The 12,157-nt window shown below is 38.9% G+C and overlaps 5 protein-coding genes across 7 annotated transcripts; 2 read left to right on the top strand and 3 right to left on the bottom strand.

The window, feature by feature from the left end:
• The first annotated feature begins 31 nt into the window (after nt 1–31).
• Nucleotides 32–3,192, top strand: LOC103874039 (pentatricopeptide repeat-containing protein At5g67570, chloroplastic). Its single transcript, XM_009152441.3, has 9 exons — nt 32–663; nt 741–932; nt 997–1,078; nt 1,157–1,348; nt 1,422–1,535; nt 1,637–1,730; nt 1,829–1,986; nt 2,063–2,470; nt 2,540–3,192. The coding sequence occupies exons 1-9, from the start codon at nt 83–85 to the stop codon at nt 3,131–3,133; spliced, it is 2,415 nt and encodes an 804-aa protein (XP_009150689.2). The 5' UTR covers nt 32–82; the 3' UTR covers nt 3,134–3,192.
• LOC103874040 (telomere repeat-binding factor 2) lies at nt 3,155–5,744 on the bottom strand. 3 transcript variants are annotated; one of them, XM_009152444.3, is made up of 6 exons: nt 5,654–5,744; nt 4,735–4,954; nt 4,387–4,613; nt 4,216–4,300; nt 4,043–4,126; nt 3,155–3,767 (listed from the first exon to the last, which is right to left on the bottom strand). In XM_009152444.3, exons 2-6 carry the CDS (start codon nt 4,882–4,884, stop codon nt 3,441–3,443), a joined length of 873 nt encoding a protein of 290 aa, XP_009150692.1. In that variant the 5' UTR covers nt 4,885–4,954; nt 5,654–5,744; the 3' UTR covers nt 3,155–3,440. The 3 variants fall into 3 exon arrangements, with proteins under 3 accessions (XP_009150692.1, XP_009150691.1, XP_033129533.1); XM_009152443.3 differs by having other exon boundaries at nt 5,505–5,740; XM_033273642.1 differs by having other exon boundaries at nt 4,735–4,974; nt 5,505–5,658.
• A 376-nt stretch (nt 5,745–6,120) lies between these two features.
• Nucleotides 6,121–7,368, top strand: LOC103874037 (NADH dehydrogenase [ubiquinone] iron-sulfur protein 4, mitochondrial). The gene is given in 5 exon segments (NM_001302066.1): nt 6,121–6,276; nt 6,403–6,491; nt 6,671–6,800; nt 6,941–6,970; nt 7,312–7,368. Coding segments are annotated over 5 exon segments (462 nt in total).
• A 259-nt stretch (nt 7,369–7,627) lies between these two features.
• On the bottom strand, nt 7,628–8,423 carry LOC103874038 (cysteine-rich and transmembrane domain-containing protein WIH1). The gene is made up of 3 exons (XM_009152440.3): nt 8,183–8,423; nt 7,931–8,087; nt 7,628–7,822 (listed from the first exon to the last, which is right to left on the bottom strand). Exons 1-3 carry the CDS (start codon nt 8,223–8,225, stop codon nt 7,777–7,779), a joined length of 246 nt encoding a protein of 81 aa, XP_009150688.1. The 5' UTR covers nt 8,226–8,423; the 3' UTR covers nt 7,628–7,776.
• Nucleotides 8,424–8,788: 365 nt separating this feature from the next.
• On the bottom strand, nt 8,789–12,025 carry LOC103874036. The gene is made up of 10 exons (XM_009152437.3): nt 11,385–12,025; nt 11,028–11,241; nt 10,777–10,934; nt 10,553–10,698; nt 10,406–10,465; nt 10,217–10,309; nt 9,949–10,110; nt 9,754–9,860; nt 9,477–9,625; nt 8,789–9,380 (listed from the first exon to the last, which is right to left on the bottom strand). Exons 1-10 carry the CDS (start codon nt 11,497–11,499, stop codon nt 9,103–9,105), a joined length of 1,482 nt encoding a protein of 493 aa, XP_009150685.1. The 5' UTR covers nt 11,500–12,025; the 3' UTR covers nt 8,789–9,102.
• Between the last annotated feature and the right edge of the window lie 132 nt (nt 12,026–12,157).

The raw sequence follows: 12,157 nt of genomic DNA, 5'->3' as shown, positions 1-12,157 counted from the left end.
GAGATTTTTAAAATTAAAGAAATAGAGATAGGATAAAGCTAAACGTTTACGCTTCACTTGCTACTACTATCCTCGCAAAACAATGGACGCATCGGTGGTGAGATTCTCCCAATCTCCGGCAAGATTGCCGCCGGAATTCGAACCGGATATGGAGAAAATCAAACGGAGGCTCCTCAAGTACGATGTCGATCCCACCCCTAAAATCCTTAAAACCCTCCGAAAGAAGGAAATTCAAAAATACAACCGGAGAACCAAGCGCCAAACCGAGTCCGAGACGGTGTACACGGAGGCGCAGAGACGGACTATGGAGGAAGAAGCTCACTTCGAAACACTACGGCGGGAATACAAGCAATTCACGAGGACTGATTCGGGAAACAGAAGCGGAGACGGCGAAAGGAGTCTGATAGTTGGGAATCCATGGGAGGGAATCGAGAGGGTGAGGTTGAAGGAGCTCGTCGGTAGTGTACGGAGAGAAGAGGTAAGTGGCGGGAAGCTGAGGAGAGAGAATCTGAAAGAGCTGAAGAAGATACTGGAGCAGGATCTCCGTTGGGTTCTCGAGGACGACGTTGATGACGTGGAAGATCGAAACGACGACGTGGGAGGATTTGATCCTGCGAAACGGTGGCGAAACGAAGGAGAAGCAGTGCGCGTTCTCGTTGACAGGTATATGATTATTTCATTGGTTCATTAGCTTTGATTGATTCATGACTACATTATTGTTTGATTGATTTGCAAATTAGGTTGAGTAGTAGAGAAATTACTGAGAAGCATTGGAAGTTTGTGAGGATGATGAATCAATCAGGGCTTCAGTTCAGTGAAGATCAAATGCTTAAGATTGTTGATAGATTAGGACGCAAAAGGAGCTGGAAACAAGCTCTAGCTGTTGTTCATTGGGTCTATTCCGATAAGAAGCGTAAACATCTTAGGAGCAGGTGATTAGTAGTTCCCTTTTTTTCATTGATTGTGGACTATTATTTATGTTTAAACCATTACTAGGTTTGTATACACCAAGCTTTTGTCTGTTCTTGGGTTTGCAAGGAGGCACGAGGAAGCTCTCCAGATATTTAATCAGATGCTCGTAAGTAACTTCTGATTTGAGTTGATTATAGTAAGCATTTTTCGTTGGGGGTTAACTCTCATCCATTAGTCAATTTAGGGTGATCGCCAGTTGTATCCTGATATGGCGGCATACCACAGTATTGCTGTGACGCTTGGACAAGCTGGTTTTTTGAAAGAGTTGCTTAAAGTAATCGAGCGCATGAGGCAGAAACCAACCAAGCTTATTAAGACTTTGCGCCAAAAGAACTGGGATCCTGTGCTTGAGCCTGACGTGGTTGTGTACAATGCTGTAAGTGAGCTTTTGCGAATTATGGAACAAAATCACTATTTCTAATTGCTGCCTGGCTTTAACCGGTTCCCAGATTTTGAACGCTTGTGTTCCATCACGCCAATGGAAGGCTGTTTCATGGGTATTTATAGAGTTGAGAAAAAACGGTCTGAGACCTAATGGAGCTACCTATGGACTTGCGATGGAGGTAATGTTTTTGCTTTTCAACAGAAACGAAACGTTCTAGATGGTCTGTAATTGTAGTAGAAACCCTCAGTATATTTATTCACAAAGATATGCATGTTACAGGTTATGCTAGAGTCAGGGAAGTATGATCGTGTTCACGAATACTTTAGGAAGATGAAAAGCAGTGGCGAAGCTCCAAAAGCAATTACATACAAGGGTAGCTACTGGTTCTCTCTGTAATTTTGGGTTTTCGTTTCTTCTTTTTGGTGTTTATAAGGTAATATGATTTCTTATGGCGCGTAATATGATTCTCAGTTCTTGTACGAGCTCTCTGGAGAGAAAACAAAATCGAGGAAGCTGTTGAAGCAGTTAGAGATATGGAGCAAAAGGGAGTTATAGGAACAGGTTCAGTTTACTATGAACTGGCATGCTGTCTCTGCAACAACGGGCGCTGGCGTGAAGCAATGCTCGAGGCAAGTTCCCTCAATAGTTTAACCCTTCCTGCTTATCAGAAAACCTCTGTGGTATTTATTTTCTTCAATAATGCAGGTTGGGAGGATGAAAAGGCTTGAAAACTGCAAACCCCTCGAGATCACCTTCACAGGACTCATATCGGCTTCGTTGAACGGTGGTTATGTTGATGATTGCGTGGCTATATTCCAGTACATGAAAGATAAATGCGATCCCAACATAGGAACCGTGAACACGATGCTCAGAGTTTACGGAAGGAACGATATGTTTATAGAAGCGAAAGAGCTGTTTGAAGAGATCGTCAGAGAAAAAGAGACTCATCTGGTCCCAGACGAGTATACATACAGCTTCATGCTCGAAGCTTCAGCTAGATCGCTTCAGTGGGAATACTTTGAGCATGTGTATCAGACAATGATTCTCTCCGGGTATCGAATTGATCAAACGAAACACGTACCAATGCTTATAGAAGCATCAAGGGCTGGGAAGGTAGCAGGCCTTAAACATTTTTAGTGTATATGGAACCATGAGCTAATGTAATTTTGTTTGTAAATGCAGTGGAGTCTTCTAGAGCATGCCTTCGATGCAATTCTTGAAGATGGAGAGATCCCTCACCTATTGTTCTTCACCGAAATGTTGTGTCATGCGGCAGCTAAAGGCGATTACCAAAGAGCAATCACGCTGACCAACACCGTGGCTCTGGCTTCGTTCCAGATCAGTGAAGAGGAATGGAGTGATCTTTTCGAGGAGAATCAAGACTGGATTACTCAGGAGAATCTACAGAAGCTCTCTGATTACATCATTGACTGTGATTATGCAAGTGAACCAACGGTCTCAAACCTCTCAAAGTCATTGAAGTCTCTATGTGGGTCTTCTTCTTCTCCAACACAGCAGCCATTGTTAGCCATTGATGTAACAACTCAAAGTCACAGCGAGAAAAAACCGGAGGAGGCTTTGCTTCTTCATGATACAACAATGGAAGATGAGAATGATGTGAAAGGAGAAGCTTGGGAATTTACGGAGACTGAACTTGAGACGTTGGGTCTAGAGGAACTAGAGATCGATGATGATGAAGAATCCAGTGATTCTGATACACTTTCAGTTTATGACATTCTTAAAGAATGGGAAGAGAGTAGTGAAAAAGAGAGTTAAAATGCTTGTAAATTTTTCAAAAATCTTAATTTACTTTCTTATTCATCTCCTTCAAACCAGCTTGTAGATCATCCACAAACAGAAAAAGATAAAGTCTCAGGTTTTACAGAATCTCAGAGTTATGAACATACACATGATCAAACTGCGGATTTACACTGCTACTAACCAAAAACAAAAGACAAGAAAGGTATTTGAAAACTTTTTAACTCTGCAGGTGATGAGATACCGCCTGATTGGTAATAATATATATATAGGGGCTTGCTCAGTTATAGAACTTTCCCATGATGCCTTCTCTTGCCTTAATGTTTTACCAAGTATGATTACGGATCCTCAACTTCAAAGCTTTCACGGCTGCCTTTGCATATATCTGAGCAGCTTCAGCTTCGGCTTCTGCTCTTTCTGCATCTTTTGCTGCTTCTTCTGCCTCTGTGATTGCAAACTCTGCTTCCGCAACTGCTCTTGCAGCAGCTTCTGCAGCGTCTTGAGATGTCATGCCTTTTATCATAAACATCTCTCCGTCTGCCTCGGGACTTAGTGAGTCTTTTTTGTTGTTTCCTTCCAACAAGAGTTGAGGAGACTTCTGTCTTGCTCCAACGCTAGTAAAATTAGTAGAAAACCTGTACCTGTGCTTTATCTGAAATAAGAACAAGAAGAAGATGCAACTTAGATTTAGGATAATCATGAATTATTTGTATTTTAATTATCTAGTTTATTTTAATAGTTATCTTAATTTGTTAGTATTTATCTTTAAGGCTTTTTCATAGTTTTAGTATTATTATTTGCCTAGAGTTCTACAGCTTTTGTTAAACAATAGTATCCTCATTACGCTACATGAGTAAGCACTTGATAATGCTGAGAGTATGATGAAGTGTCATGAAAACTTGAATCAAACGTTGTTGTGTGTGTTACCTTAACTAATGGTCCATTTGATGACAAGTGCTTTAATCTTACTGCCACGTTTCTTTTCATATTCGGCGGAGTCTTGAAATTCTCCTGAAATTTTACAGCTACTAAGTGAGTATATACGACAAAACCTCGAAAAGAAACATAAGGTTCACAAATCACAATGCTCTAGGCGTTACCTCTATATACAGAAAGATCGATGTTCTGTCGGAACCGCGTGTTTCCTTCAAGTTAGTAATTGCCTCCAAGATAATCCTGTCCAAACTACAAAGAAAGACACTAGCTCAATATCTTATATAGAGTTTCGAACAAAAACTAAAATCTGTATGAGGTGCATCAATGAACTAAACCTTGTAATTGATTTCTTTGAGGCATGAGTTTGTGGCGATCCAGCACCAAAACCTCCGGGCGATGTTGGATTCGTCCGTTCTTGGCCATTAGCCAAAGAGACAATGCTAAGAGGTGTAGTGTTGTTGTTATCATCTTGTTTAGGAGCCGGTAAATTCCTTCTAAGTGCAAGTTTAGCCTTCTTCCTTGAACCCCATAACGCAGTCACACTTATATTTCTCCACTTGTCCTGTTACGCTTTTGAAATATCAAAAGACTAATCCGAAACAGGCAGTCACAAACTAAAACAAAAGCAGATATCTTTAGCCAAAACCCAACAGCTACTTGTTTTGGAATTGTAAAGGCTGTACCTTGAGATCGACATTAGAGCGAGACTTAAGAACAGAGCTAAACTGAGGATCAGAGAGAATGGTACGCCACTTTCCAGTGCCATGTTTAAGTACACCAGCTTTAAGGGCAGCTTCTTCTTCCGGTGTCCACTTCTGCTTTGGGGCACCCATCCACACTTATCAACAAGTTCTCAAGAAACTAAAGTTTTTCCTAATATGTTATTCTTCTCTTTATTTTCTTCTGTAAAAGAGATGAAAACACTACAAATCCTTAGAATTTGCGAAATGAGTTATAAATTACAAGGACTAAATCTATGGAGCTAGACAATCTCTAAGGCCATTTGGTGAACATTTTAATTGTAAGTTATTAGACCGTAGAGGAATCTGGTCAATGTAACTAGAGATTTGTGAATAATTTTACCAATTTTTTTCTAATAAACTTATAGAGCAACAAGCACAACAATCTTATCCAGCCAAAGAAAAAACATTCAGATATAAATAAATAAAAGTGACGGAGAATAATTAGATAAGCCCAATGCTCTCAATTTAACAAATCAACGAGAGTAGTAAACCAAAACAGGATCAAGTCCCATGTTTTGTCCAGTGATTTCACCCACAACAACAAAGACAACGTTGAAATCTAACATGAATTACGCTAACAATCTCATACATCACAAGCCAAATCACCAACACAAAGGTAGATCATCTATCAAAACCAAATGCAACGATCGTAAAAAAACGGAAACACAAAGAACATAATTGAGGAGGAGAAGAAGAAACATCATTCCTACATCAAACAAGAACGAAAGGATCGTTTTTTAAGGAGACACTCTTGATGATGAAAGCTAATTCTTCATGTAACATGTTTCATGGATCAAATGTGAATCTTCTTAAAATTTCGGTGAAACGAACGAAGAAGACAAAGACCAGAGAGACTAACCACAAGGAACAACAACATCCATAGATATGAAGGAAAACAAAAAAAAAAAACAAAACTGGAGCTTTCCTTTGTATATCCAAATTACACATCAACACCTTCTTTTTTAAAGTAGCCCTTTATTTCTCCACATTCATCAATTTGCCTCTTAAGTTATATCATATTACAATATAACCCCTATTATCTAAACCTATTTTAAACAAAATACTATTATTTTACAGCATATATTTTATACCTGTGAAATATAAACATATATAAGGACTTTTTGAACAGAGAATTGCAGAATAATAGGTGGGGTGGGGTTAACTTGTGTGATTAATAACTTGATGAAAATTAGAGTAATATAAAAAACTTGTAAGGGCTGAAAAAAAAACAAAATACCCCTAATTTTTTAACGATTCCCCTTCTTGGCCTCTCTACGAGAAACAGGAGAGATTTTTTGCAGATCTCAACAACATTTGTAGGTGACGATGGCGCTTCGTGCTACTCAATCGACTGCTCGCATGGCGGCGAATCTCCGACGCGTGGCTCGGCCTTTCTCAACAGACGCGGTGGTGGAGTCGGATTACAAGCGTGGCGAGATCGGCAAGGTCTCCGGAATCCCAGAGGAGCATCTCGCACGAAAGGTATTCGATTTCGATGTCTTCCTCTCTTTTTTTTGTGAATTGATTTTAGGAATTAGGGTTTCAGTCCACGGATTGAGGTAGATGATGAGTCTTGATTCGATTTGGATCAATTGATTATATGTGCAGGTGATAATATACTCGCCTGCAAGAACAGCGACCCAGCAAGGATCTGGGAAACTTGGGAAATGGAAGATTAACTTCGTCTCCACCCTCAAGTATCCAATCTCTCTTTGTTTTTGTTTTGTAATCCTCTTAGTGTATAGTGGTATTTGGGCTCATTTGTGGATTCACCTCGATGTTCTCTTCGATATGAGTCTTATGATTAGTGTTGTCCAATCACTTTTAATAGCTTCTGTTGTCATCAGTTATTTGGCCTTTGATGTGTTTTGTGTAGGTGGGAGAATCCATTGATGGGCTGGACTTCTACTGGTGACCCTTATGCCAATGTTGGGGACTCCGCTCTTGGTTTTGATTCTGAGCTAGCTGCCAAGTCCTTTGCTGAGCGTCATGGCTGGGACTATGTGGTAATGTTCTTTCCTACTACTTTTGTCATAATAACCCTCTCTGGTTACAATACATTCATTCACATTTATATAAAACTGTGTAATGATTCCGTTCTAAGTATATACTTAAGATTGCACATCTTTGATTTGACTCATGGCAGGTCAAGGAGCCCAAAACACCGTTATTGAAGGTTAGTATCTTACAAATCCCACTTAATCTCTCTTCAATCTAACACCCCCCCCCCCCCCCCCCCCCTATCTGTTTAAGTCTAGGTAACCCTTGGATGTTAAAAGATTGGATTTTTATCTCTAAGATTAGTGGTATTAAGGCTCTGCTTGAATGTAAACTTGTGTTGCTTCCTCAGTTCTGGCGTTCTGCCTTAGACATAGAATCGGACAGTGATTTGTTTGTTAAATCATCATCAAACGGCTTATCAAGCGAATGCATAACATGACTAAACAATATAAAGTTATAATTTAGACAAGGATCCTCTCTTTGTCTCTCTGATCATTCATCTTACCATAACTGCAGGCCAAGTCTTACTCTGACAACTTCAAGTGGAAAGGCAAACCTCAACTAGAGAACTGATCTCCTTCTTCTTCTTCTTCCATTTCTCGAACAAAAGGAGAAGCCCCCACTTGATATAAAGAAAGGCTCTCATGTTTTATTCGCTATTTACCATCTGTGAGCTTTTTTTCTGAACTATTATTATCCATGGTTGGATTCTCTTTTTTTTTTTTTTTTAATTCCTTATAACAATAATATGATGATGATGACAAACAGTTCTTTGGTATTTCATCAATCTTTATGGTCAAATATGCTGATCTACTTCTCAATAGTTTCGATGTCATGCAAGTGAAAGCGACGAGATATGGTCATAGTCGAGTCAATAATCCATAAGATACAAAACGAACGAAGATAAACAACGGAACACAAGTCTGTCTTTTTCATTGCATGTAATAGAAAAAGAAATCGTTGAACTGATAAATTCTCCGATCAGAAACAAGCATCCAGGAGACAGCAACAGCAGAGCGCAGCCAAACTGTGATTGCATATGTTAAAAAACAGAGCACAACATATTAACACTACTGGATCAAGAACTAAAATAATAATAACAGTAGTAATAAACAAGATGGGATCAAGAACATACCATCCTTCGAGCATACCAGCTTGTTGCTTTTGCTGGGGAGCTTGAGAGTACTGCGGTGGAGGATAACCTTGAGCAGGGTATCCCTGAGCATATCCTGGCGGTGGATAACCGGCGGGAGGATAGCCAGCCGGAGGATAACCGTCCTTAGGAGGATACCCTTCAAACAGGAATTTCAAAAGCACATTAAAACCAGCACAGAAGAAGCTAAAACAGAATATCAAAGATCAAAGAAACTAAAAAATAGAATATTACCTTGGGGAGGAGGAGCACCGACAGGATGTTCTTGATTATACATCTTTGAGTTCTTCTAGCTTTTGAGTTCTTTTAAGTGTTTTGTTTCTCTCTTCTCTTCTCTTTTTAAGCAATCTTTGTTTCTTTCCTTTATAGCGAAGTTAAGACGGTGAGAAATAATTTTTTTTTATTTTGTTCTTCCTTTTTTCCTAATTGATTAGTGATACAATAAAGCAGAAAACTAGAGAAAATATTCTAAAAACGTGTTTCTTGCATCATGAAGATTAGGTCCGTTAAATCTTTCTTTCATATTCTGTTTAATTTTAACACTAAACAGTATTCATCATATGCTTTTCAAAAAGTAAACTATGTACAAAGCTACATAAAAAGTATTTACTTCTACTATTAAAATAATTAAACATCACTTATTTTTGGGTTGATCATGTTTTTTTTTTTTTGTAAAATTGGGTTGATCATGTTTCAACTTAAATCATCATCTTTTTCCTAACATAAGGAGAAAGGCAAATTTAATAGAATCTCCTCGTTTGAATAAAAATAGTTGATGAGATATTATAATTCGAAAAAGATAAAAACTTTTATCCACCCACATGCTAGTCCACATTCCCATGACATCAATAATCTTATTATATAATATTGATATCCATATTATAAGATTCACCCTCCATCATAAAAAGTAGAAGAACCCATCAAAAGAAACAATGCCCGTTGCATTGTCTACACACAAACATGATACACAGCCTAAATAAAGACCCATTAGCATCGTTACAACAAATCGTGACACAAAGCTAAAACACTAACAAAAGTCATAAAAGAAGAAAGCAACTTTTGCCTACAAGAAGAGCTCTCTCTACAAGAGTTCTCTCTACAAGAGTTCTCTCTCCCTCCCTCTAAACGGTTTGAAAACTTTAAACCGGATTGGTTCAGGACCAACGCAGCCATCTCCGTGGCCGGTTTGTGCTACCGGACTCTCTGCTACCGGACTCTTTCCTTGGAGTCACATTGATCCTATCCGCATTTGCTGCTGCCCATACGCTAAAACCAGGTGAAGAAACCAATTCTTTAACCGCCTTTGTCGTGCTATCCTTTGTGAGCTTCTTCCACTCTTCTTTTGATAGTTTGCTCCTTTCAGGGGTTTTATGGAAAGAGGAAGGGAAAGTATCTGATTCAGACGGTGGAGATTGTCGCATCCCACTGATGCCTGGAAAAGAAACGTTAAACATAAAGCTTACTTATTGGTTTAATGGTTTCATTTTACGTTTGAGATAATGTTATTTAAGAGAGATCAGAAATCAACCTCCTGATGTAGAAGCAAAAGTAACACGGTTGTGAAATTCAGAAGCATCAGGACTCTTTTGCATGAAGTCATGGAGATATCCAGGGATGGTTGGTACTTCAGCATAATGAATTGCCTCCCAGATTCCTATCAGTAAATTCAATGGAATCCTGCGCAAAAGAACTCAACTTAAGCATTCAATACTGTGTGAACTTTCAGAGATACAGAAGCTAACACTAACAAAAAGAGAGTTTAGTTTGTTAAAGAAAACGATTAAAATAGATTGGTCACGACTCACTCATATAAGCGTAGTACGAACTTCAATCTGCTGATCTTCTTTAAACTCGATGATATAAGAATTACAGATATCAGTGCTCCTCCAGCAAGCAAAGGATCAACAGAGCTCTGTAAACAAGAGATCATATTGTCAAAGGATGATTTTCGGTGTGGTTAAAAAGAAAATGTATAGTTGTGATGGACACTGTAAAATAACCTGAAGAATCAAAACAGCAGCAATGATCCGGATAGACCAAGAAACAAAGAGTGATGTGCTCATGTCAATGGAGCCATCTTCGGTTAGAACTAGTTTCCTCACAGTCCAAAATCCAAAAAACGCTCCAGCTAAAGATAGAAACACCCCGGCAAATATCGCTACCTGCAAAAACCATCACACGGCAAACAAACAAAAAAAAATCATCAGTATAAGTTTGAAAGGGGCTTTTCTTAACAGTATAATAATGACACTATCAAAACTTACATACAGGGGTGTACATATCTTCGTCGATTCCCATCTCAGTTAGCAGGCTTTGAAATAAACCAGGAATGTAGCGTAGAAGGAAACCACCTAAACCAAGCTGGTCGAAAGAAGAAGGTGTGTTAGGTACAACAAGGAGGTTGGAGAAAATGGGAAGCACAATAAAAAGGTAAATCATTTAGCAATCACCACTCACCAGAGTTGAGTATATGAACAATGCAAACGAGCTCCGACCAGTTGGTAATAGCTTCATTCCCTGTGTACAGATCAGATTACAAAAGCTGAGTTCGGAAGTGAATACCTCTCTTTAATATAATAAGTTAACACAGCAAGATAAGGCTACCTGAAAGAGGACAAGCAGCACAACAAGCATAATACCAACAGCCATGGCACTGCTGTAGTAAAATGCTAACGATTGGCTCAGGGTCGAAGCCGAAGCCAACAAAACCGCACCAAGTATTAAGAACACTATGCGATACATTGAAAACTCTGCAAAGCCGAAAACATAGTTGACAAATAAGAAAGTAGAAACAATTGCTAAAGCAAAGGAAGAGAGAAAGATCTTACCTTCTACAGCAGACAGTTCCAGAGTGACCTTTGCTGAGCTAATAGATCTTACGTCAATGACTTTGTGGTCAAAGGGCGACATTGTCTGAACCCATGAACCCTTAGAGACTTTCTCCCACCGACTTGGAGGGCACATCCCAATTGCACGCGACAAATTCCTACAAATCAGTGAATCATACATTGTTATTATCTCAACTAAGGAACTTAGAGAAACTGGTGATTAACAATATCCACAAGTAAAAAAATCAGACCTGTGGAAGCAAACATCAAAGTTACTTGCTTTCCCAGCGGTTGATGCCTTAAGTATCAACTTCAACGAGTGAGCGTACTTGCCCATGTGTTTAAACCTTCGAAGTCCATTGATATGTATCCTCTCGCATAGAGAGGTTCTCTCTGGCTTCAATCCAGGAGAGCCCTTCACCTCTAAACTAGGATTCACTTGAACCGCCCTTGTCTCTCCCACAACTGTCATCACATATTACAAACATTCAATTGTATGTAAACCCAAGATTTGTGCAATTTCCACAGAGCTATCAAACCCTAGATTTCTACAATTTCAACCTGCGATTCCACAGACCAAATCGCATTATTAAGAGAAAAGAATTTACCGAACAGAAGTTCATCTGATGAGACTAGAGAAGAGAAAGCAAAGAGATGTAGCAAGATGATTCCGATGACGACGCCGGAGCTTCGGAGAAGACGATAACCACCCATCGATTTCATGAGGATCGAACGAACGAAGGACGATGAAAATAAGGTTTAGTAAAGGCGCGGATTTGAATCAACCGTAAAGCCTGATCGTATTTATTGTAATTAGTAAATGGGCCTTTATAAGCCCATCTTGGGCCCATTCCTTCAAAGTGAAACTTTGGTTTGATTTGGTACGACTTGCGTCCAATGATTTGAAACTGAAAATGATTTGAGCCGTTAATTACGTTACGTCTACTTAACTGAACCTAATGTAATTTACGCATCAGTCATTGGCTCATTGACTTCATGACTATGATTGACAAAAAGAGGCCGACCAAATGAGCTGCCTTGCATATTTTAAACAGAATACGTTTACATTTGTTTTTTTTTCTTTCTATAGTTACAGATGAATAAAATAAAACATGTGAGTAGTAATTCAATAGTTATAGGCTTTACAGCTTGTTAAAAACCACTTTAAACGCCAACCGTTTGTTTAGTTGAACGGTGGTTAACACCAAACATGGTGTTATTACGTAAAATCGTAGTATGGAAGGTTATCATTGGATGTATCGAAACTTTTATGATATTACGTAATATATCCAAGGGTACAACGAGCTGTCGGTTTGCTTAATATTTTGTTGATGGGAACTTATCTTTTGCAAGTTAATGCGTGTGTATACACAGGGAAACA

The sequence above is a fragment of the Brassica rapa genome, chromosome A06, assembly GCF_000309985.2.
Source record: "Brassica rapa cultivar Chiifu-401-42 chromosome A06, CAAS_Brap_v3.01, whole genome shotgun sequence".
Taxonomy (NCBI): domain Eukaryota; kingdom Viridiplantae; phylum Streptophyta; class Magnoliopsida; order Brassicales; family Brassicaceae; genus Brassica; species Brassica rapa.
The sequence above is the reverse complement of the archived record's forward strand: the minus strand, read 5'-3'. Positions and strand labels throughout refer to the sequence as shown.